Below are 22,331 nucleotides of genomic sequence, written 5' to 3' on the forward strand. Positions count from 1 at the left end.
TCACTGCCTCACTGTCCCCACTCTCACCGTCACTGCCTCACCATCCCCGCTCTCACCATCACTGCCTCACCATCCCCGCTCTCACCGTCACTGTCTCACCATCCCCGCTCTCACCGTTACTGCCTCACTGTCCCCGCTCTCACCATCACTGCCTCACCGGCCCCGCTCTCACTGTCACTGCCTCACCGGCCCCGGTCTCACCGTCACTGCCTCACTGTCCCCGCTCTCACCGTCACTGCCTCACTGGCCCCGCTCTCACCGTCACTGCCTCACCATCCCCGCTCTTACCGTCACTGTCTCACCGGCTCTGCTCTCACCGTCACTTACTCATTGTCCCCGCTCTCACCGTCACTGCCTCACCTGCCCCGCTCTCACTGTCACTGCCTCACCGGCCCCGCTCTCATCGTCACTGCCTCACCATCCCCACTCTCACAGTCACTGCCTCACCGGCCCCACTCTCACCGTCACTGCCTCACTGGCCCCTCTCTCACCATCACTGCCTCACCGGCCCCGCTCTCACTGTCACTGCCTCACCGACCCCGGTCTCACCGTCACTGCCTCACCATCCCTGCTCTCCCCTTCACTGCCTCACCGGCCCCGCTCTCACCATCAATTCCTCACCGTCCCCGCTCTCACTGTCACTGCCTCACCATCCCCGCTCTCACCGTCACTGCCTCACCGGCCCCACTCTCACCATCACTGCCTCACCATCCCCGCTCTCACCGTCACTGCCTCACTGTCCCCACTCTCACCGTCACTGCCTCACCATCCCCGCTCTCAACATCACTGCCTCACCATCCCCACTCTCACCGTCACTGCCTCACCATCCCCGCTCTCACCGTCTCTGCCTCACCATCCCCGCTCTCACCGTCACTGCCTCACCATCCCTGCTCTCACCGTCACTGCCTCACCGGCCCCGCTCTCACCGTCACTTCCTCACCGTCCCCACTCTCACCTTCACTGACTCACCGGCCCCACTCTCACCGTCACTGCCTCACCATCCCCGCTCTCACTGTCACTGCCTCACCGGCCCCACTCTCACCATCACTGCCTCACCGGCCCCACTCTCACCTTCACTGACTCACCGGCCCCACTCTCACCGTCACTGACTCACCGGTCCCGCTCTCACCGTCACTGCCTCACCGGCCCCACTCTCACCATCATTGCCTCACCATCACTGCCTCACCGGCCCCGATCTCACCGTCACTGCCTCAGTGGCCCCGATCTCACCGTCACTGCCTCACTGGCCCCACTCTCACCACCATTGCCTCACCATCACTGCCTCACCGGCCCCGATCTCACCATCACTGCCTCACTGGCCCCGATCTCACCGTCACTGCCTCACCGGCCCCACTCTCACCATCACTGCCTCACCAGCCCTACTCTCACCGTCACTGCCTCACCGTCACTGCCTCACCGTCCCACTGTCACTGTTTGTCTGGCCCACCCTAGATCCACCGTCGCTGCAGGACATGATCCGTGCGTTCAGTTCGTGCCACGTGGTTCCCGGTCACCACCTAACTCTGGCTTGACTCCTCACATAGGTAGTTAAAAGGGTGGGGTGGGAGGGATAGAATTACTACAGGGAGCAGAGAGAAAAAGAAAGGAAAAGAAGGGGAACTTGTGAGCAGAGTGGAGCTTATAGTGGACATGGAGAAGATGCTTCCACTAGTTGCAGAGGCTGGGACCTGAGGGCACAGCCTCAGAGTGAGGAGGCCACCATTTAGAACTGAGACGAGGAGGAATTTCTTCAGCCAGAGGGTGGTAAACCTGTGAAACTCACTGCCACAGAGGGCTGTGGAGGCCAAGACGTTGAGTGTATTTAAGACAGAAATAGATAAGTTCTTGATTGGTAAGAGGATCAAGGGTTCTAGGGACAAAGCAGGGGAATGGAGTTGAGAAAAAAATCAGCCATGATCGAATGGTGGAATAGACTTGATTGGCTTTTCCACGCCCTTTTAGGCTTAACAACAGCCCTGCAGAAAAGTAACATAACTTCACCACTTTTCAATTCTGCCCCTCTCAAAATAGATTTTCTTTGCCACATTTATCTTGTATTGGTACTTGACTTTTTGAACTTAGCTGTCAAATTTGAATGCAGAATACAGGGTTAATGGCAGGATTCATGGCAGTGTGGAGGAACAGAGGGATCTTGGGGTCATCATCCATAGATCCCTCAAAGTTGCCACCCAAGGTGACAGGGTTGTAAAGAAGGCATATGGTGTGTTGGCTTTCATTGGCAGGGGAATTGAGTTTAAGAGCCATGAGGTTACGCTGCAGCTCTATAAAACCCTGGTTAGACCACACTTAGAGTATTGTGTTCAGTTCTGGTCACCTCATTACAGGAAAGATGTGGAATCTTTAGAGAGGGTGCAGAGGAGATATACCAGGATGATGCCTGGACTGGAGGGCAGGTCTTATGGGGAAAGGTTGAGGGAGCTAGGGCTTTTCTCATTGGAGCGACGAAGGATGAGAGGTGACTTGATAGAGGTGTACAAGATGATGAGAGGCATAGATAGAGTGGATAGACAGAGACTTTTTCCCAGGAAATGACTATTATGATGAGGCATAATTTTAAGGTGATTGGAGGAAGGTGTAGGGGAGATGTCAGAGGTAGGTTCTTTACACAGAGAGTGGTGGATGCGTGGAATGCGCTGCCAGCAGTGGTAGTGGAGTCAGATACATAAGGGACACTTAAGCGACTCTTGGATAGGCACATGGATGAGAGTAAAATGAAGGGTGTACAGGGTAGATTGATCTGAGAGTAGGATAATAGGTCGGCACAACACTGTGGGCCAAAGGGCCTGTACTGTGATGTACTGTTCTATGTTCTATAAGGAAACGCAAAACAGTTCCTCTAACCCAGCATTTCTCTCAGAAGCAATACAGCCAAAAACAAAGATAATAGGAACTGCAGATGCTGGAGAATCTGAGATAACAAGGTGTAGAGCTGGATGAACACAGCAGGCCAAGCAGCATTCTGATAAAGGGTCTAGGCTCGAAACATCAGCCTTCCTGCTCCTATGATGCTGCTTGGCCTGCTGTGTTCATCCAGCTCTACAGTCAAAAATAGATTGAGTATTAATTGGTTTCATTTGCTCTTCATGGGGTCTTGCTGTGCTCAATTGGCTGTTGCATCTTGACTACCAAAATAGAAAGTCATTACACTTCAGAATTAACTTCTCACTTGTGAATTGGTTTAAGACGTGGCGAGGCATTGTGTAAATGCACAAAAGAGTTGTACACTGTGAAACGAGAGATATTTTAAATTTATTAATGGGTTTGTCACTGTTCTTCCATTTCAAATCAGCCTTATCTCCAGATCAGACTTGTGAGAATGTCTTTTATCTGTCTATCCCTTTCTTGCATTCTCTCTGTCTCTACCTATATGGATCTGAACTGAAATGAGCTTCTGGAAAGCTCAATCCAGTTTTTAGATCCTGTGTGTTTGAAGCAAGAAATCTGCTGGTAATTGAGATCAAATTAGCAGAATTTTGGCAGCCACATTCAGTTGATTGTTTAACTCAGGTCGCTAACCAGGACACAGTTGAAAGCCCTCAACAGTAAGTCTGATTGAAAAGCTTCATGTTTTATGGACCAACTCAACATCAGAGGAAGCATGGAGAATAAAAATTGGCATTCATACGATGTCTTTATCAAAGCTGAAAGAATCATAGATCACAGAATCCCTCCAGTGTGGAAACAGGCCCTTTGGCACAACAAGTTTACACCGACCCTCACAGCATCCCACCCAGATCCATCCCCCTAATCTACACATCCCTGAACACTATGGACAGTTTAGCATCGCCAATCCACCTAACCTGCACAGCTTTGGACCGTGGGAGGAAACCGGAGCACCCAGAGGAAACCCACACAGACACGGGGAGAATGTGCAAACTCCACACAGACAATCGCCTGAGGATGGAATGAAACCTGGGTTCCTGGTGCCGTGAATGCAATCGAAAACACGTGAGTTGGAGTCAAACAACAGGAATCAGGACAGATTACTAAAGGTCTTTCGAATTAAAGCTATTGCCTTTGCTTTCGGACAATTCCCTGTCCTGATAACAAGAGGTTATGGAGGGACCTGAAAATGGAGATGAAAATTTTAAAACCAAACATTCGAGGAGCTAGAAGCAAGAACCAAGTCAGCAATGGGCATATGTCAAAAGGAATGTTCATTTGATTTCAATTAAAATATGTCATTGAGTGAGAGGTAGGGAATCTTACTTTATATCTGGTCTTTGTAATAACTGATTTGGAAATATCATGAAGAGAATTTTCAGCGCTTTGAAAGTTCAGCAGAATCATTAAAACCACAAGTAAGCCATGCAGTCCATCCCCCCTGCTCTGCCATTCAATGAGATAATGGCTGATCTGATAATCTTCAATTCCACATTCCTGCTTTTCCCCCATAATCCCTGATTCCCTTACTGATTAAAAATTTGTCTATCTCAGCCTTGAATATACTTAATGACACAGCGTCGGAAGACCTCGATGGTAGAGTTCCACAGGTTCAGACAAAAAATTCCTCCTCATCTCTGTGTTAAATGTGTGAGCCCTTTTTCTGCGATTATGTCCTTTAATGCTTGACACAACCTTTCCGCAACTATCCTGTAAAGGCCTCTAAGTACCTAGTATATTTCAATAAGGTTCCCTCTCATTCCTCTATATTCCAAAGACTACAGAGCCAACCTACACAATCTATCTTCATCAGACAGTCCCTCCATACCCAATATCAACCGAGTGAACCTTCTCTGGATTGCCTCCTAAACCAGGATATCCTTCCTTGCATCAGGGAACCAAAACTGAACACAGTATTCCAGTTATGGTCATAGGAACAAGGAACAGTGCTCTTTGGGCACAGAGATAACACAGGGTGCAGCTGGATGAACACAGCAGGCCAGGCAGCATCAGAGGAGCAGGAAAGCTGATGTTTCAGGTCGGGACCATTCTTCAGAATTTCTGAAGCATTTTTGAAGAAGGGTCCTGACCCAAAACGTCACCTTTCATGCTCCTCTGATGCTGCCTGGCCTGCTGTGTTCCTCCAGTTCCGCACTGTGTTATCTCAGACTCCAGGGTCGGCAGCTCTTACTATCTCTTTGGACACAGAAGTGCTTTTTAACACCTCTCCTGAATGGCCTGTGTGACACAACCTTTCCGCAAAAGTCTTAGACTTTTCCCCTGGTTCTAGAATCTTCTGGGAATAGTTGAAATAGCTTATATTTATCTACCCTGTCTTTCCCTGTTAATATCCTGAAGACCTGATCAGATCACACCTTAATCTTCTAAATTCTAGAGGATAAAAGGCCTAATTGGTCTCATCTTTCCTCATAACCCCCGAAGTCCAGATACCATCCTTGTAAACCTGTGTTGAACTCCCGCCAGGGCCAAAGCATCCTCTATAGGTGCAGTGCCCATATTTGCTCATGTTGGATTCATGGATGTGGTCTCCCAAATTCCATTGTTCTGTCACTTTCTACTGTCACAGCAAAGGCTATGGGCCTTGACTACACCCCAGCAATAACCCCAAAGTCATGTGCTCCTGAACTAGCCATGCCCCGAGCCAAGCTTTCCCACCACAGCTACAAAAGTCATGTTTACCTGACCGTGTGGAAAATTGCCATGTATGTCCTGTCGATGAAGGTTATAGCACCATTGAAGGGCCGAATGGCCTACATCTCCTCCTAATTATGAAGCTTTATGTTCCAGCCTCCAGAAAGGTGATGAAATTCATTCTTAACACTGTATCCGGCAGCACATACATAGCATAACATGTTATTTATATTGCTCTTTGAAATTTGAATGTACCAATCACACACAGTGAGATAATAATCTGTGTTCTTTATGTGAAGTAAAACAGCAGGAGATGGTAGTCCAGTGGCAATGTGCTGAACTGGTAATCCAGAACTGCAGGCTAATGTTCAGGGGTTCGAATCCCACAAATGGTGAAAATTAATTTTATATAAAATGGTGACCACACAACTATTGTTGATTGTCATTAAAACCCATGTGATTCACTAACGTCCTTTAAAGAAGGAAATCTGCCATCTACCAAAATGTTTCTACGAGGGAGAGAATCTCAAAGCTGGCGGGGGGGCGCTGTGTAATTACAAAATAAGTGAACACTTATTTACAACTGAGATGCAAAGAGGTTTCTTCTCTCAGAGGTGAGGGAAGGTCAGGAATTCTCTCCCCCAGAGAGCTGATTTGCTTGGATTTGTTTTACTGCTGTCACATGTACCTGAGTATGGTGAAAAGTTGTGTTTTGTGAGCAGTACAGGCAGATTATAGCAAACAAGGATATACAGATCACAGGGTGCTTAGACAGAGTGAGACATTACGGTTGTAAGAAATGTGTGAATAAAATCTACTATAACGAACTTGAAAAGAGTTGCCCCATGTCGGCTCCAGCAGTGGAGGTTAGATTACTAAAAGTATTTGAAGAGATAGATTAATGAAATGCCTAGAAACTTTAGGGCTGTGAAGAGCTGGTATAAGAGTGGATTTGAGGTGTGGGATAGGCCAGTCATGATCTTGTGGAGTGATAGAATAGAATAGAATTGAATGTCCTTTATTGTCATGTGATGCGGCAAGCTTGAGAGGTTGGAAGTTCAACTCCTGCTCTATTTCTTTGTCTTTAAGTTCTTATCCTTCCCTAGTCTGGACTACATGTGACTCTCGGTCCTCAGCAATGTGGTTGAGTCTTCAGAACCCTCCGAGCAACCAGAGGTGAGTAATAAATGTTGGCTTCGTTAGTGACAACCACATGATGAATAACATAAAAATATACGCTGTTACATTTACTGGGAGGCTAAGTGTAGTACACCTGTCTTCTATCACTGCTGTTTCAGCCAGCCAAACAAATCATTGGATGTGTACGTTATATTAAAGTGTGGAATGATTGACAGTATTTTAAGATATGCCCCTCTAAAACATGTCATCATATCACAACAATGTTCAATGACCCTCAGTTTGGACTTTCCCAGAACCCCTGGCTTTTGACCTCATTAGGCCCAAACGTGGGCAAATGAGCTGAAACTGATATAAATGGAGAGGGAAAGATTTAAAAGGGACCTGAGGGGCACCTTTTTCACGCAGAGGGTGGTACGTGTATGGAACAAGCTGCCAGAGGAAGTGGTGGAGGCTGGTACAATTATAACATTTAAAAGGCATCTGGATGGGTACATGAATAGGAAGGGTTTAGAGGGATATGGGCCAAATGCTGGCAAATGGGACTAGATTTATTTAGGACATCTGGTCAGCATGGACGAATTAGACTGAAGGGTCTTTTTCTGCGCTGTTTATCTCTATGACTCTAAATTACATATATATAAATTATATCAATAATACCTTTAGAATTATTATCATGCATTGAACTGAATTAGCTTTACTGTCACATGTACTTACAAGAGCACAGTGAAAAGTTTACAAGCTGCCAATTATGGCGCCATCTTAGGTCCAAAGGTACCTAGGTACAGCTTCTTGAGTACAAATTCTTAGGAAAAGAAATAAAGAAATAAAAAGTCCTGCATTACAGACCTTCAAAAGTACAAAATCACAGTAACAAATTAGAAAAAATAAAGAAATAAAAATGTGAACATGAAATGTGAAAATGCTCATGACTAATCTGCTAATCTGGCATTAAGACAGACTGGAGCTGGACAGGCATGAGTGAAACACGGTATTACAGAGTGGTATTCAGGAACATGTATATCTAAATGTAAATATTGAGCCTACTGTGCTGAAAAAAACAGTCTTATCTAGGATAAGGACAAACCAGGGATGATAGGGACTCAGAAAAGTTGCAGCCTGTTGAGACAGAGGAACATCTAAGAGTACAAGTATAGATGTGCCATGACCTAGAGAATTGAGAGAGTAGAGAATCCATGAAAGAGTAGTGAGCAGGCAAGAGTCTGTTGGAAAAGCACAATCCACTGATTTATCTGCAACAGCTCAGGGAGCGGTTCCTAGAGTGTTGTCTCAAAGCACACAGGCTCCAGCACTCTCTTAAAGCTGAAGATGAAGCAGCTGAAGATGTCTGGGCCTAGGACATTACTTTGAAGAATTCCAGCACTGATGTCCTGAGCCTGAGGTGATTGTCATCCAACAACCTCAGTTTTTATTTTCAAACAATCTGCCTGGATGAGTTAACACTGAGAGAATTACGGCTACTTTAAATCAGAAACAAAAACAGAAATTTTTCAAAAACCTCAGCAGGTCTGGCAGCACCTGAGGAGAGAAAGCAATATTAACTGAGTTCTGAGGGGCCACAGTCTAAGAATAAGGGGTAAGCCATTCAGGACTGAGATGAGGAAGGTTTCTTCGCTCAGAGTTGTGAACCTGTGGAATTCTGTCCCATAGGAAGCTGTTGGGGGCCAGTTCATTAGATATATTCAAGGGGGAGCTGGACTTGGCTCTTGTGGCCAAAGGGATAAAGGGAGATGAGGAGAGGGTGGGAATGAGATACTGAGATTGCATGAACACCCATGATTGCATTGAATGGTGGTGCAGGCTAGAACGGCCGAATGGCCTACTCCTACACCTATTTTCTCTGTTTCTATGTGGAAAGGTCACTCAACCTGAAACGTTAACTCTGATTTCTCTCCACAGATGCTGCCAGACCTGCTGAGCTTTTCCAGTACTGTTTTTGTCCAGATGTTTGATCATTTACCTCTGGAGCAGATGGCACTTGAACATGGGCTTCTTGGCTCAGAGGTATGGACTACTACCACTGTGCCACAAGGGCCCTCCAACAAATACAGTTTATTTTAAACACATTTTTCTAATCAACCTGTTTAGTGATGTTATTACACACCTCTGCAGCAGTGGGGCGTGAACCCCGGGTCTCTGAGTCCAGGGGTAGGGACACCACAAGAGCGGCCCTCAACAATGCCATTGCTCTCTCTTTGTGAAGAATTTTCACTTGATTCCCATTGACTTCAATTTTGCTTGCGTTACTGAATGCTAGACTTGGTTAAATGCTGTATTGATGTCAAGGCTAATCACTCTTAGCTCACTTTTATCACTTAGCTCATTTGTCTACTCTTGGTCCAGGACAGAGCAGAGTAGCCTGGCAGAACCCAAACTGAGTGTCAAAGAACAGGTTATTTGAGCAAGTCCTATTTCTGAGCATTGTCAACTAAATATTCCATCCCTGAGCTGGTGAACAACTGGACTGATGTGAAGGATTAGATTTGACCTGCTTTTTCCAAACAGGACATATCTGGGCAATTTCCATATTGTCAAGTAGATGCCAGTATTGTAGCTGTACTGAGAGAATGAGAATTTGAACTGAGGCTAAAATAGATCACAAATTTAAAAGCTGGTAAAGTAAACAAAAAAGAAACACTAAGTTGCCAATTTTTCATTGTCATCCAACTCATTTACCTCTGTTCTTTAAGGGAAGAAACTTGCCATCCTTCCTCAGCCCAGGCCAGCTACAATTCTGAAGTATAAAGCACCTCCTCAAGGGAACTAAGTAGGTGCTATAAGTCTTGTCCTTACCAGTCACACTGAAGGAATTCTTTAAGAAAAGGCCTCTACAATATTTACCACATTGCAGCTGCTGCAAATCTCTTCCCTCGGCAGTTGTTGCAACCAGAATTTGAAAACTTGCAAATTGTAATTGGTAGACTTTTCTTGAGTAAGGGTGTTAAAGGAATATGGAAGCATGTCTGATCCAGCAGAATGGTAAGATGTGATTGATGGGCTGAGTGGACCCAGTCTCCTTTGTTCACTTCAGACTCGCCATTTTGTAATACAGTCATAGAGATGTACAGCATGGAAACAGACCCTTCAGTCCACTCGTTCATTCCGACCAGATATCCTAAATTAATCTAGTCCCATTTGCCAGCATTTAGCCCATGTCCCTCTAAACCCTTCCTATTTATATACCCATCCAGATGCCTTTTAAATGTTGTAATTGTACCAGCCTCGACCACTCCCTCTGGCAGCTCAATCCATACACACACCACCATCTGCGTGAAAAAGTTGCCCCTTAGGTCACTTTTAAATCTTTCCCCTCTCACTTTAAACCTATGATTCTAGTTTTGGACTCCCCAACCCTGGGGACTAAGGTCACACCTCAGCATCCATTGCTCCAGGGAAAACAACCCCGGCCTATTCAGCCTCTTCCTTTAGCTCAAACCCTCCAACCCTGGCAACATCCTTATAAATATTTTCTGCACCCTTTCAAGTTTTGCAACATCTTTCCTGTAGCAAGTATTTAATTTCTCAAGGTCGAAGGTGGCATAGTGGGCATATCAATGAATTATTAATAAGAGCATCGACAATAATTCCAGGTTCAAATCATTCCAGAGAACTGGCAGGATAAGAATTCACTGAATTGAAGTCTAGATTATAGAATCATAGAATCCCTACTGTGTATGCAGGCCATTCAACTCATCGATTCCAAACTGACCCTCTGAAGAGCATCCCTCCCAGACCCACCCCTATCCTATTCCTGTAACCCTGCATTTCCCATGACTAATCCACCTAGCCTGCATATCTCTAAGGACAATTTAGGATGGCAAATCCACCTAGCCTGTGATTGTAAAACTATGTTGGTAATGGTGACCTGAAAATATGATCAATTGTTGCAAAATCCTTGTGTGTTTCACCAATTTCCTTTTGGGATGGAAAACCCTTCCTTACCTCATGTGACTTACATGAGTCTCCAGATCCATATTAATGTGGTTGGCTCTTAACTGTCCTTTGAAATGGCTCAGTAAGCCATTCAGTTCAAGGACAATTAGGGATGGGCAACAAATGCTGGCCTTGCCAGTGATACCCACATCCCATGAAAGGATCCAATTCTTCAAAGAAGACAACCCATTCTCGTTGTAACAACTAGGCCCTCCTTGATCTCAAAAAATGTTGCTGTGACATTTTTTTACTTCACAGAAACTGACTGATCTTCTGGAAGCTCTTGTTTCAGAGTTCATTTACTCTCTCTTTGTATTATGTGATCCACTGCCACGGAGATGGTATTGTTAACTCCTCTCTCCCCCTTTCTCCCTCTCTTTCCACTCCTCACCACTGGCATCTCTCAACTTAATGAGCACAAACTTCAGCTAAATATTTAAAACGAATCATTTTTAATTGTAATTAGAAAAAGGCTCACAAAACAAATATGATAATAAGCAATAAATGTCAGGGTGATTCATCCATCCTGAACTGTTTTATTAATGGTTGGTAAAAATAAATGATTCAGCAGGCATTGTGCTGGAAGAGGGAATCCTACAGCAAACTAAACTGTTTACCATTCTCATATAAATAAAGGGATTTGCTAATTTAGGCAGAAAGAAATTCTTCAAGTGGCAGTGCATGTTTGAACGCTGCTGCTATGTCCAGAAATGCCTCTACTTCCTCAGGAGGCTAAGGAAATTTGGCATGTCCATAATGTCCAATCTTACCAATTTTTATCGACGCACCATGGAAAGCATCCTATCTGGATGCATCACAGCTTGGTATAGCAATTGTTCTGCTCAAGACCACAAGAAATTACAGAGAGTTGTGAAAGCAGAACAGTCCATCACGAAAACCAGACATCCCTCCATTGGAGGTTTCTAGTGGGGCACATCAATGAATTATTAATAAAAGCATCATCAATAATTCCAGGTTCAAATCATTCCAGGGAACTGGCAGAATACAAATTCACTTAATCAAAGTCTAAAGCCTCAGGAAAGCAGCCAACATGATCAAACTCAATCTCCCAGTCCAGTTATACTCTCTTCCACCCTTTTCCATTGGGCAGAAGATACAAAAGATACAAAAGCTTGAAAACGCGTACCAACAGATTCAAGAACAGCTTCTTCCCTGCTGTTATCAGACTTATGAACAGACGTCTCATATATTAGAGTTGATCTTTCACTGCACCTTCTCTGTAGCTGTAACACTATATTCTACATTTTGTTCTATTATCCCAATGCACTTATGTAAGGTATGATTTGCCTGGTTAGTACGTAAGACAAATATTTTTCACTGTATCTCTGTACATGTGACAATAATAAATCAAATCAAATCTAGATTAAGGCCTTGGTGTTCCAAAAAAAAGATAAAATGTTAAATTTCAAAACTTTACAAATTAGGTATCAAATATAAAAAATTTGGAAACAGAATATTAACAGCTCAGAGGAGGTCAAAGATAGTAGGAGCTGCCGATGCTGAAGTCTGAGATAACAAGGTGTAGAGCTGGATGAACACAGCAGGCCAGGAAGCATCAGTGGAGCAGGAAAGCTGACATTTCAGGTCTGGACCCTTCTTCAGAAAAAAAAACAGACCTGAAGCGTCAGCTTTCCTGCTCATCAGAGAGGTCAAGTTGGCCGGTCATGTATCATTCGAAGAAAGTCCCACTTTCCGCTAAGTTGCATGACTCCAAATGCTAATGCAAGTGATTTCTAACAATGAAGTTAAGTCTCTAATCATTCCTGTAGTTACGAGGATGAGGGAGATAGTGGGACCATAAAGAGAACTGCATTCCATTCCAGTCTACCGAGAACCTTCCTTACGATGTTTTGTCCAGTGTCATAACAACCATTAGCTCTGCTTTAAGGACATTTGCAAGTGTGGTATCAAGGTCCTAAACATTGTTTTCTGCCTCTGAGATCATCAGGTGATGGGGTCAAAGTGTGCCACCATGACAACCCATGGATACAGAGGGTTGGCAACAGATGATCGACACCAAAACCAATGCCAAGCCCACACCAAGACTTGTTGGCCTCATGTGCAGCACTTGTAGAAGAACCTGTGTCTCACAGAATGGCCTCCTCATTTCTCTGAAGAAAGGGTTTTGGTTGCATCTTCCGTAGAAGGAAGGATGTCAGGAAAAGAAAATAAATTTATTTAGGTTTAGATTTAGATTTTTATTGTCACGTGTGCTCAAGTACAAAACTACAGCAGTATGTGAAAAGTGTATAATGTCGCCACACAAGGTTCCATCTAAGATCCAAGCGCCTAGTTATAGAACGATAAGAACAAGGTAGAAAGAAAGTACAAAGTTAAAAGTTAAACATTACAGTAATTCTTAGTATTAAGTAGAAAAATAAAGAAATAAAGTGAGAAGTCAAACATTACAATCTTTCGAAAGTGCTACAGAATTTAAATTCCCTAGTTCCCTAGATGGTACAAAATTAGGAGGTATCGTTGATAGGGAAGAAGGTTATCAAAAATTACAAAGGGATCTTGATCAGATGGGGAAGTGGGCATGGGACTGGCAAATGCAATTCAATGCAGATTAGTGTGAGGTTTTGCACTTTGGAAAGTTAAACCAAGGTAGGACTTATACAGTAAATGGTAAGGTCCTGAGGAGTGTTGTGGAACAGTGGACCTAGGAGCACAGGTACATAGTTCATTGACAATGGCATCACAGGTAGACAGGGTGGTTAAGAAGGCATTTACCATGCTGGCCTTCATCAGTTGAGGCATTGACTATAGGAGTTGGGGTGTTATGTTACAGTTGTATAAGTCGGTGAGGCTGCACTTAGAGTATTGTGTACAGTTTTGGTCACCCTGTTATAGGAAAGACACAGTTAAACCGGAAAGTGTGCAAACAAGATTTATGAGAATGTTGACAGGACTAGTAGGCCTGAGTTATAGGGAGAGGTTGGCCAGGATAGGACTTTATTCCTTGGAATATAGTAGAATGGGGTGACCTTATTAAGGTGTATAAAATCATGAGGGGCATAGATATGATGAATGCATATAGTCTTTTTTCCAGGGATGGAGAATTGAAAACTAGAGGGTATACATTTAAGGTGAGACGGGAAAGATTTAAGAAGGACCTGAGGGACAACTTCTTCACACAGAGAGTGGTGCGTGTATGGAATGGGCTGCCAGAGAAAGTGGTTGAGGCAGGTACAATAGCATCTTTTAAAAAACATTTGGATAGGTGTATGGACGGGAAGGGTTTAGGGGGATATGGACCAAATGCGGGTAATTGGAACTAGCCAAGTGGGTATCATGGTCAATACGGACCAGTTTGGACTGAAGGGCCTGTTTCCATGCTGCATAACACTATGAGTCTATGACGTGCTGAGATTTGAATACACATCTCCAGATCATTGTCAAGTCCACTGGATGACTCATCCAATATATTGGCATATTTCAAAGATGGCAAATTGATTACTTTTATCTGTAGTTACCTTATGATACAGTGACTGAGCAATCTCTTGTGTAAATATTATGTACACAAGTAACTTCTTTCCACAATATGATAACCTTTCAGGGAAGAGTGCTGATTTGGATTCAACTCCAATATAGCATTGGTCACTTACCAACAGATTTACAGTGCAGCTCATGCTGTGGGCCTGGTTTTCATCATTCATTACAGTCCTGTAGTCCAGCAGCCTTTCCAGCAGGCCAGTTACCAAGGCAACAAACACTTCACCTTGCTTTTCCAGGTAGTGATATATTTTGCAGTGTTTCAATAGGCTGAATTTTAAAACAAGAACAAGAAGAGAAGTTTGGTCATTGCACGCTTTTCTGAGGAATCAGGACATAACTTGCCGACTTCTCTCTCCACACCTGAGAAAAATATGGGCCAGTGGATGAGAGTCAGAACCAATAGCTCATCAAGGATGGCCACATGCTAAACTGATCCAATTCTTCGTTCTTCCTGGAGTCTCTTTTTGACACACACAACAAGACCTAGTGGTATTATTGCTGGTCTATTATTCCAGAGACCCAGGTCATGTTCTGGGACCTGCATTCAAATCCTGCCATGAATTCACCAACAATCTAGAAAAAAAAGATTTTAATGATCACCATGAAACCAGTGCCAATTGTCATGTAAAACCCATCTGGTTCACTAATGCCCTTTAGGGAAGGAAACTGCCATCCTTGTCTAGTCTGGCCTACATGTGACTCCAGACCCACAGCAATGTGGTTGACTCTTACCTGTCCTCTGGGCAATGAGGGATGGGCAATAAATGTTTGTCCAGTCAGTGATGGCAATACCCAATGAATAACAAAAAAAAACTTATTCTGTCCTTACAAAAATATTCCGAACAGATTGTTTTCCCACTTCAATGCATGGTATTAAATATTTACAGTCCAATTATTGTTAATGTTAAAAGAAGAGAGATTTGCAGTAACAAGGGAGAGTGGGACTAGGTGTTTTTAAAAAGCTGACAAGAATACAATGGGCCAAATGGCCTCCTTCTCTGTGAGTTTATGTTATTTGGTGATGAATTGAAATGTGAGTACGTGCAAAGGCCAGGGTCAGAGGAATGCGCAGATCCCTGAGATTTGTTAGCTTGATGGTGGCCACAGATTTTCAGAGGTTGTGGATGGACAGGCCCATGGAAGAGGTGGGGGATTTGTACCTAAGGATGAGAATTTTTAATGTTGCCCAGCTCAACAATTTTTCCCAACAGGGCTGATAGCTCGTGCTAAGTTTGCAGCATGTTCTGTTTTTGCATGTAGTGGCTCATGTCGGGTTTGGCTTTGATAGCATCTGTATTCCCGTTGTAAAAAGACAAACATGTCTTTCAATGTTTTAGCCAAGATTTTACAGCTGGACTAACACCTGAGTTTGCATGACATTCTATACTTGGTTTCTATAATAAACCTAATGACGTAAACACTCAGAACAGAGAAGGAGCCATTTGGCCAACGAACCTGTGTCAATTCTTGGAAAAGTCTACTAAATTGTTCCTGCACACCCTTGCTTTTTTTTTCCCAGAACTCTGCAATATTCAAGAATTTATCTAATTACTTTTGAAAGTTACCATTAAATCTGCTTCCACCACCCATTTCAGCTGGCTCTTTCCAAAAATACTGCTTTAAGTAAAGGTCTCCTCGTCAGCTCCCTGCCAGTTCTTTTGCTATTATCTTAAATTAGTGTCACAGACTCCCATCAATTATAATTTTTCCCTCTCCACTCTTTCTAAACTGTAGGCGATTTAGAACACCTCTGTTGTTTGTTCCTTTAAACTTCCCTGCTCTAAGGAAAATCCCAGTATCGCTTGTGCTCCCAATTTAATTCCTGGTAAAGGATCATCATAAAGAATGAGATCAAGTTAATGTTTAAAATAGCCAAGTGTGAGCGAGGGAGTTCCAAAATTTTGACCCAGTGACACTGAAGAAATGGTGATAAACCTCCAAGTCAGGATGGTGAGTGACTTGGAGGGGATCTTGCAGGTGGTAGTGTTCCTATGTAGCTGTTGACTTTGACTTCCTCATGGAAGTGCCCGTGGGTTTGGAAGGTGCTATCCAAGGATCTTTGAGGTGTTGATGGTGGAGGGAATGCTTGTTTGTGGATGTGCTGCCAATCATATGGGCTGCTCCATCCAGGATGGTGTTAAAGCTTCCTGAGTGTTGTTGTAGCTGTATCCAACCAGGCAAGTGGGGAGTATTCCATCACACTCCTGACTAGTGCCTTGTAGATGAAGGACACACTTTAGGGAGTCAGGAAGTGAGTTACTCACTGCAGGATTCCTAGCCTCTGATTGTATTTATGTGGTGAACAGTATTTATATGGTGAGTCCACTTCAGTCTCTGGTCAATGGTAAGCCCCCAGAATGTTCACAGTGGAGAATTCAGTGATAGCAATGCCATTGAATGTCAAAAGATAATGGTTAGATTCTCTTTCATAGGAGATGGCTCCTCTCTCCTGAATTGCATTGTGGTCTACCGATCGTACATGGATGCCACAGTTCAAGAAGGCAGTTTACGACCAGCTTCTCAAGGGCAACTAAGGAGGAACAAAATGCCCACATCCCATGAGTGAATTTTGAAAGGAGATAAAGACCTACATCTTGTAGGGTGTGAATGTTACTTAACAAAGACTGAGATTGCTAGATTTTAAGGGAATCAGGGCAGCTAGTGATAGAATGGGAAAATGGATGTGAAATTGAAGGTGAGGGAGGAGATTTAAAAGGGACCTAAGGGGCAACATTTTCACGCAGAGGGTGGAGCGTGTATGGAATGAGCTGCCTGAGGAAGTGGTGGAGGCTGGTACAATTACAACATTTAAAAGGCATCTGGATGGGTACATGAAACAGAAATGTTTAGAGAGACATGGGCCAAATGCTGGTAAATGGGGCTAGGTTTATTTAGGATATGTAGTCAACATGGATGAGTTGGACTGAAGGGTCTGTTTCTGTGCTGTATATCTCTATGACTCTGGCATATAAGTTGTAATTTTTTTTGGCTCCTGTTGCTTATGTTTTTAAGTGGACCTTGCATGACTTTGTGCCATTGAAAGCAGAGATGCTAAATGTTGCAGTCTGCCAAAGGCTTGCAAGTTGCATGCAATATCATTACAAGTTCAAGTCTCAGGGCAGTTTTCATTGTATATTGCTATGACGAAATCAGGCAGTCTAACAGGGTCTTGCATGAGTTATTAATCTCTCACCACACAAGAATGTTTATAATCAGAGTGGCATGAAGGCTAACTACACACAAGGATGAACAAAGCTGTTGGCACTGGATAGAAACCTGGGAGATGATTACAGAGTGATGCAGAAGAGGTAGAAATCTATTATATTGAGTCAGGTGTCATCTTATCCATTCCAAAACAGAAGCTAGAAAAATGCAACCCACCAGTTTGCAAGTAACTCAAATCATTCATAACCTCCATCCCTTGATCTCCATTCTTTCTTTCTCTGCTGGTCCCTTTGTGCTCTGTTTGAAGCCCTATTCTAACCTCCTAATAAGCACTTCGATCATTCTAATCCTTTCTTTATTGTCAATGTTTAAACAAAAAACTTTCTTTGACAAACATTAGCCGACCTAATTTAGGTCGATTTAAGAGTTCCCACTCTGAGTTTTTTCTCCTTTTCCAATATTGCACAATTGTTCTTTTTGCTTCTTAATGTCTTTTCTGAAACTGCTATAACAAATGATTCCAGCTTCCCCTGTGGACCTCTGCCGCAGTAATATTGGCAAACCTTATATATGAGCCCAGACAGTGTAACCCTCAACCTATTCAACAAACAGTAGTCAATTTCCGATCAAGTGAGGCACAGTCTGCAGTGTGGAGTCAGAATAGCATTTGTTGAATGAATAATGAAGGGGAACCAATTCATTCACCACGACCAGAGTCACTTGCCACCCAATCAGCACTCTCTTTTCATGCACTGTAGATATTGGATTTCTCCTTGAATTGGAATTTTTGCAAATTTCCTGATGAGCGCGTCAACAAGATGTCTGTCTTTCAGCAATACACAACATGATATGTTCAAGATGCTATATAAATGCAAACTGTTGTTGAAGTTGTACAAGGTGCTGGTGAGGCCACACCTAGAGTACTGTGTGCAGTTTTGGTCTCCTTATTTGAGAAAGGATGTAATGGCACTGGAGGGGGTGCAAAGGAGGTTCACTAGGTTGATTCCGGAGTTGAGGGGGTTGTTTATGAGGAGAGACTGAGTAGATTGGGATTATATTCATTGGAATTCAGAAGATTGAGGGGGGATCTTATAGAAACATATAAAATTATGAAGGGAATAGATAAGATAGAAGTAGAGAGGACGTTTCCACTGGCAGGTGAAGCTAGGACAAGGGGGCACAGCTTCAAGATTAGAGGGAGCAGATTTAGGACTGAACTGAGAAGGAATTTCTTCACCCAGAGGGTTGTTAATCTATGGAATTCCTTGCCCAGTGAAGTAGTTGACGCTACTTCAGTAAACGCTTTTAAAAAAAAGGTAGATTTTTTTTGAACAATAAAGGAATTAAGGGATACGGTGAGAAGCGGGTAAGTGGATCTGAGTCCACGAAAGGATCAGCCATGATCTTATTGAATGGCGGAGCAGGCTCGAAGGGCCAGACGGCCTACTCCTGCTCCTAGTTCTTGTGTTCTTGTGTTCTTGTGTGTTCTTGTGTTCTTGAGGGAATATTGCTCCAGCAAGTGATTTGAGACTTTTAAGACTACATACTTTTCCTTGGGTTCAGAGGCAAAACAATGTTGCGATAAGGATGGAGCCAAATCCAAATGTGTATGGCCCAAGGTGGAATGGATTTGAGGTGCTGATTGATCTTTTATAGTCGGAGAACTTTTAGTCAGCACATTTTCAATTTGGGTTTAAAAGGAGTGACTGTGTGTGATATTTCAAATGATTGGGCAGGTTTGATATAAACATATTATTTCCCCTCTTTGGGGAATCTAAAACTATAGAACATAGAACATAGAACATAGAACATAGAACATTACAGCGCAGTACAGGCCCTTTGGCCCTCGATGTTGCGCCGACCTATGAAACCAATCTGAAGCCCATCTAACCTAAACTATTCCATTATCATCCATATGTTTATCCAATGACCATTTAAATGCCCTTAAAGTGGGCGAGTCTACTACATTTGCAGGCAGGGCATTCCACGCCCTTACTACTCTCTGAGTAAAGAACCTACCTCTGACATCTGTCCTATATCTATCACCCCTCAATTTAAAGCTATGTCCCCTCGTGCTAGCCATCACCATCCGAGGAAAAAGTCTCCCACTGTCCACCCTATCTAATCCTCTGATCATCTTCTATGTCTCTATCAAGTCACCTCTTAACCTTCTTCTCTCTAACGAAAACAGCCTCAAGACCCTCAGCCTTTCCTCATAAGACCTTCCCTCCATACCAGGCAACATCCTGGTAAATCTCCTCTGCACCCTTTCCAATGCTTCCACATCCTTCCTATAATGCAGTGACCAGAACTGTACGCAATACTCCAAGTGCGGCCGCACCAGAGTTTTGTGCAGCTGTAACATGACCTCATGGCTCCGAAACTCAATCCCTCTACCAATAAAACCTAACATACTGTACGCCTTCTTAACAACGCTATCAACCTGGGTGGCAACTTTCAGTGATCTATGCACATGGACACCGAGATCTTTCTGCTCATCCACACTACCAAGAATCTTACCATTAGCCCAGTACTCTGTATTCCTGTTACTCCTTCCAAAGTGAATCACCTCACACTGTTCTGCATTAAACTCCATTTGCCACCTCTCAGCCCAGCTCTGCAGCTTATCTATGTCCCTCTGTAACCTGCAACATCCTTCCGCACTATCCACAACTCCACCAACTTTGGTGTCATCCGCAAATTTACTAACCCATCCTTCTACGCCCTCATCCAGGTCATTTATAAAAATGACAAACAGCAGTGGCCCCAAAACAGATCCTTGAGGTACACCACTAGTAACTGAACTCCAGGATGAACATTTCCCATCAACCACCACCCTCTGTCTTCTTACAGCTAGCCAATTTCTGATCCAAACCGCTAAATCACCCTCAATCCCATGCCTCCGTATTTTCTGCAATAGCCTACCATGGGGAAACTTATCAAACGCTTTACTGAAATCCATATACACCACATCAACTGCTTTACCCTCATCCACCTGTTTGGTCACCTTCTCAAAGAACTAAGACAAGCACTACCATGCTTTCTGCAATGCTATAAAATTACACTGAAGGTTAACTTCCTCTGAAATTTTTTTTAAAAATCCTCTTTACAACAGCAACACTACTTCATTGAAAATACTCATTCGAATGGAAACTTTTTAATCGTTATTTATACATGTCTGTTAAAACAGCATTAATAGGAGGACAGGAACAATACAGGACTGCATTCTTAACAACAGTGGTATTCCATTTCATACGGTCTGGGGATTTATGGACACTATAAGCAGATACTGGTGCGATTTCCAACCAGATCATTTAAAAGAAAGACTTCTCACGACTGTTCAAAGGTGCTTTACTGCCAATGATATTGCTTTTAGGAGTGATTGTGGCAATGGATAAAATGGGCCTGTTATTTTCTGCACAGCAAGCCGACACAAATGGCAGTACGGCAACGCCAGATAATTTGTTTCTCGTGATGTTGAATACAGGCTAAATATTGGGTCAGAATCCTGGAATTCCCTCCCTAACAGTATTGTGGGTTTACCTCCAGCACATGGACTGCAGCGATTCAAGAAGGCAGCCCACCAGCAAATTCTCAAAGCACAAATAACTACAGGCAATAACTGCTGGCCCAGCCAGTGACATCCATGTTGCATTAGTGAACGTTTATGATGGCAGGAAACAGAGAGTGGTGGCGGAGAATTGAGAATTGTTTTTCGGACTGGAGGCCTGTTACCAACGGTGTTCCATAAGGATCGGTGCCACGTCCCCCTTGCTTTGTCGTTTATATAAATGATTTAAATGAGGATATAGAAGGCATGGTTTGTAAGCTTGAGGATACACCAAAATTGGTGGTATAGTGGAGAGTGAAGAAGGATATCTAAGATTACAAAGAGATCATGATCAACTGGGGGTGTGATGTATGAGGAGAGATTGACTAGGTTGAGATTGTTTTTACTCGAGTTCAGATGAATGAGGGGGGATCTCATAGAGACTTATAAAATTCTAACAGGACTAGACAGGGTAGATGCAGGGAGGATGTTCCTGATGGTGGGTGTGTTCAGAACCAGGAGTCACAGTATGAGCATTTGGGGTAGACCATTTTGGACAGAGATCAGAAGACATTTCTTCACCCAAAGAGTGGTGAGCCTGTGGAATTCATTACCACAGGAAGTAGTTGATGTCAAAACATTGAATGTATTCAAGAGGCGACTAGATACAGCACCTGGGGTGAATGGGATCAAAGGTTACGGGGAGAAAGCAGGATTAGGCTATTGAGTTGGACGATCAGCCATGAGCGTGAAGAATGGCAGAGCAGGATCAAGGAGCCGAGTGACTTCCTCCTGCCCCTATCTTCTATGTTTTTATGTTTCTCTGTCACTAGGCTGAGAAGTGGCAAATGGAGTTTAATTTGGATAAATGCGAGGTATTGCATTTTGGTAAAACAAACAAGGGCAGGCAGGACTTATTCAGTTAAAAGCAGGATCTTGGGTAGTGTTGGAGAACAGAAAGACTTGGGGTTCAGGTACATAATTCTTCAAAGTTTGTGTCACATGTAGGCAGGGTGGTCAAGGAGACATTTAGCACACTTGCCTTCATTGCTCAGACCTTTGAGTATAAGAGTTGGGATGTCTTGTTGAGGTTATACAGGACATTGATGAGGTCTTTTCTGGAGTACTGTGTCCAATTCTGGTCGCCCAGTTATAGGAAGGTTATTATTATGCTAGAGAACGTTCACAAAAGATTTATGAAGGTGTTGCCAGGAATGGAGGCTTTGAGTTATAAGGAGAAACTGGATAGGCCGGGATACATTTCTCTGGAGCGTAGGAGGTTGAGGGCTGACTTTATGGAGGTTATAAGATCATGCACGTTATAGATGAGGTGAATGGCAGGTGCCTTTTCCCTACAGTGGGGCATTTCAAGACTAGGGGGCATACTATTAAGGTGAAAGGAGAAAGATTTAAAAATGACATGAGGCGCAAGTTTTTTACACGGGCAGTG

At 43.6% G+C, this 22,331-nt stretch overlaps 1 protein-coding gene across 1 annotated transcript in view; it reads right to left on the reverse strand.

The window, feature by feature from the left end:
• Positions 1–22,331, reverse strand: part of LOC109931733 (dedicator of cytokinesis protein 1-like) — a 1,067,415-nt gene that overhangs the window by 164,665 nt on the left and 880,419 nt on the right. Inside the window, exon 31 of the mRNA XM_048601800.1 lies at positions 14,277–14,433. Coding sequence (XP_048457757.1) covers positions 14,277–14,433 — 157 coding nt within the window. The remainder of the gene's footprint in view (positions 1–14,276; positions 14,434–22,331) is intronic.

Source organism: Rhincodon typus, chromosome 1 (assembly GCF_021869965.1).
Source record: "Rhincodon typus isolate 14 chromosome 1, sRhiTyp1.1, whole genome shotgun sequence".
NCBI classification, from domain to species: domain Eukaryota; kingdom Metazoa; phylum Chordata; class Chondrichthyes; order Orectolobiformes; family Rhincodontidae; genus Rhincodon; species Rhincodon typus.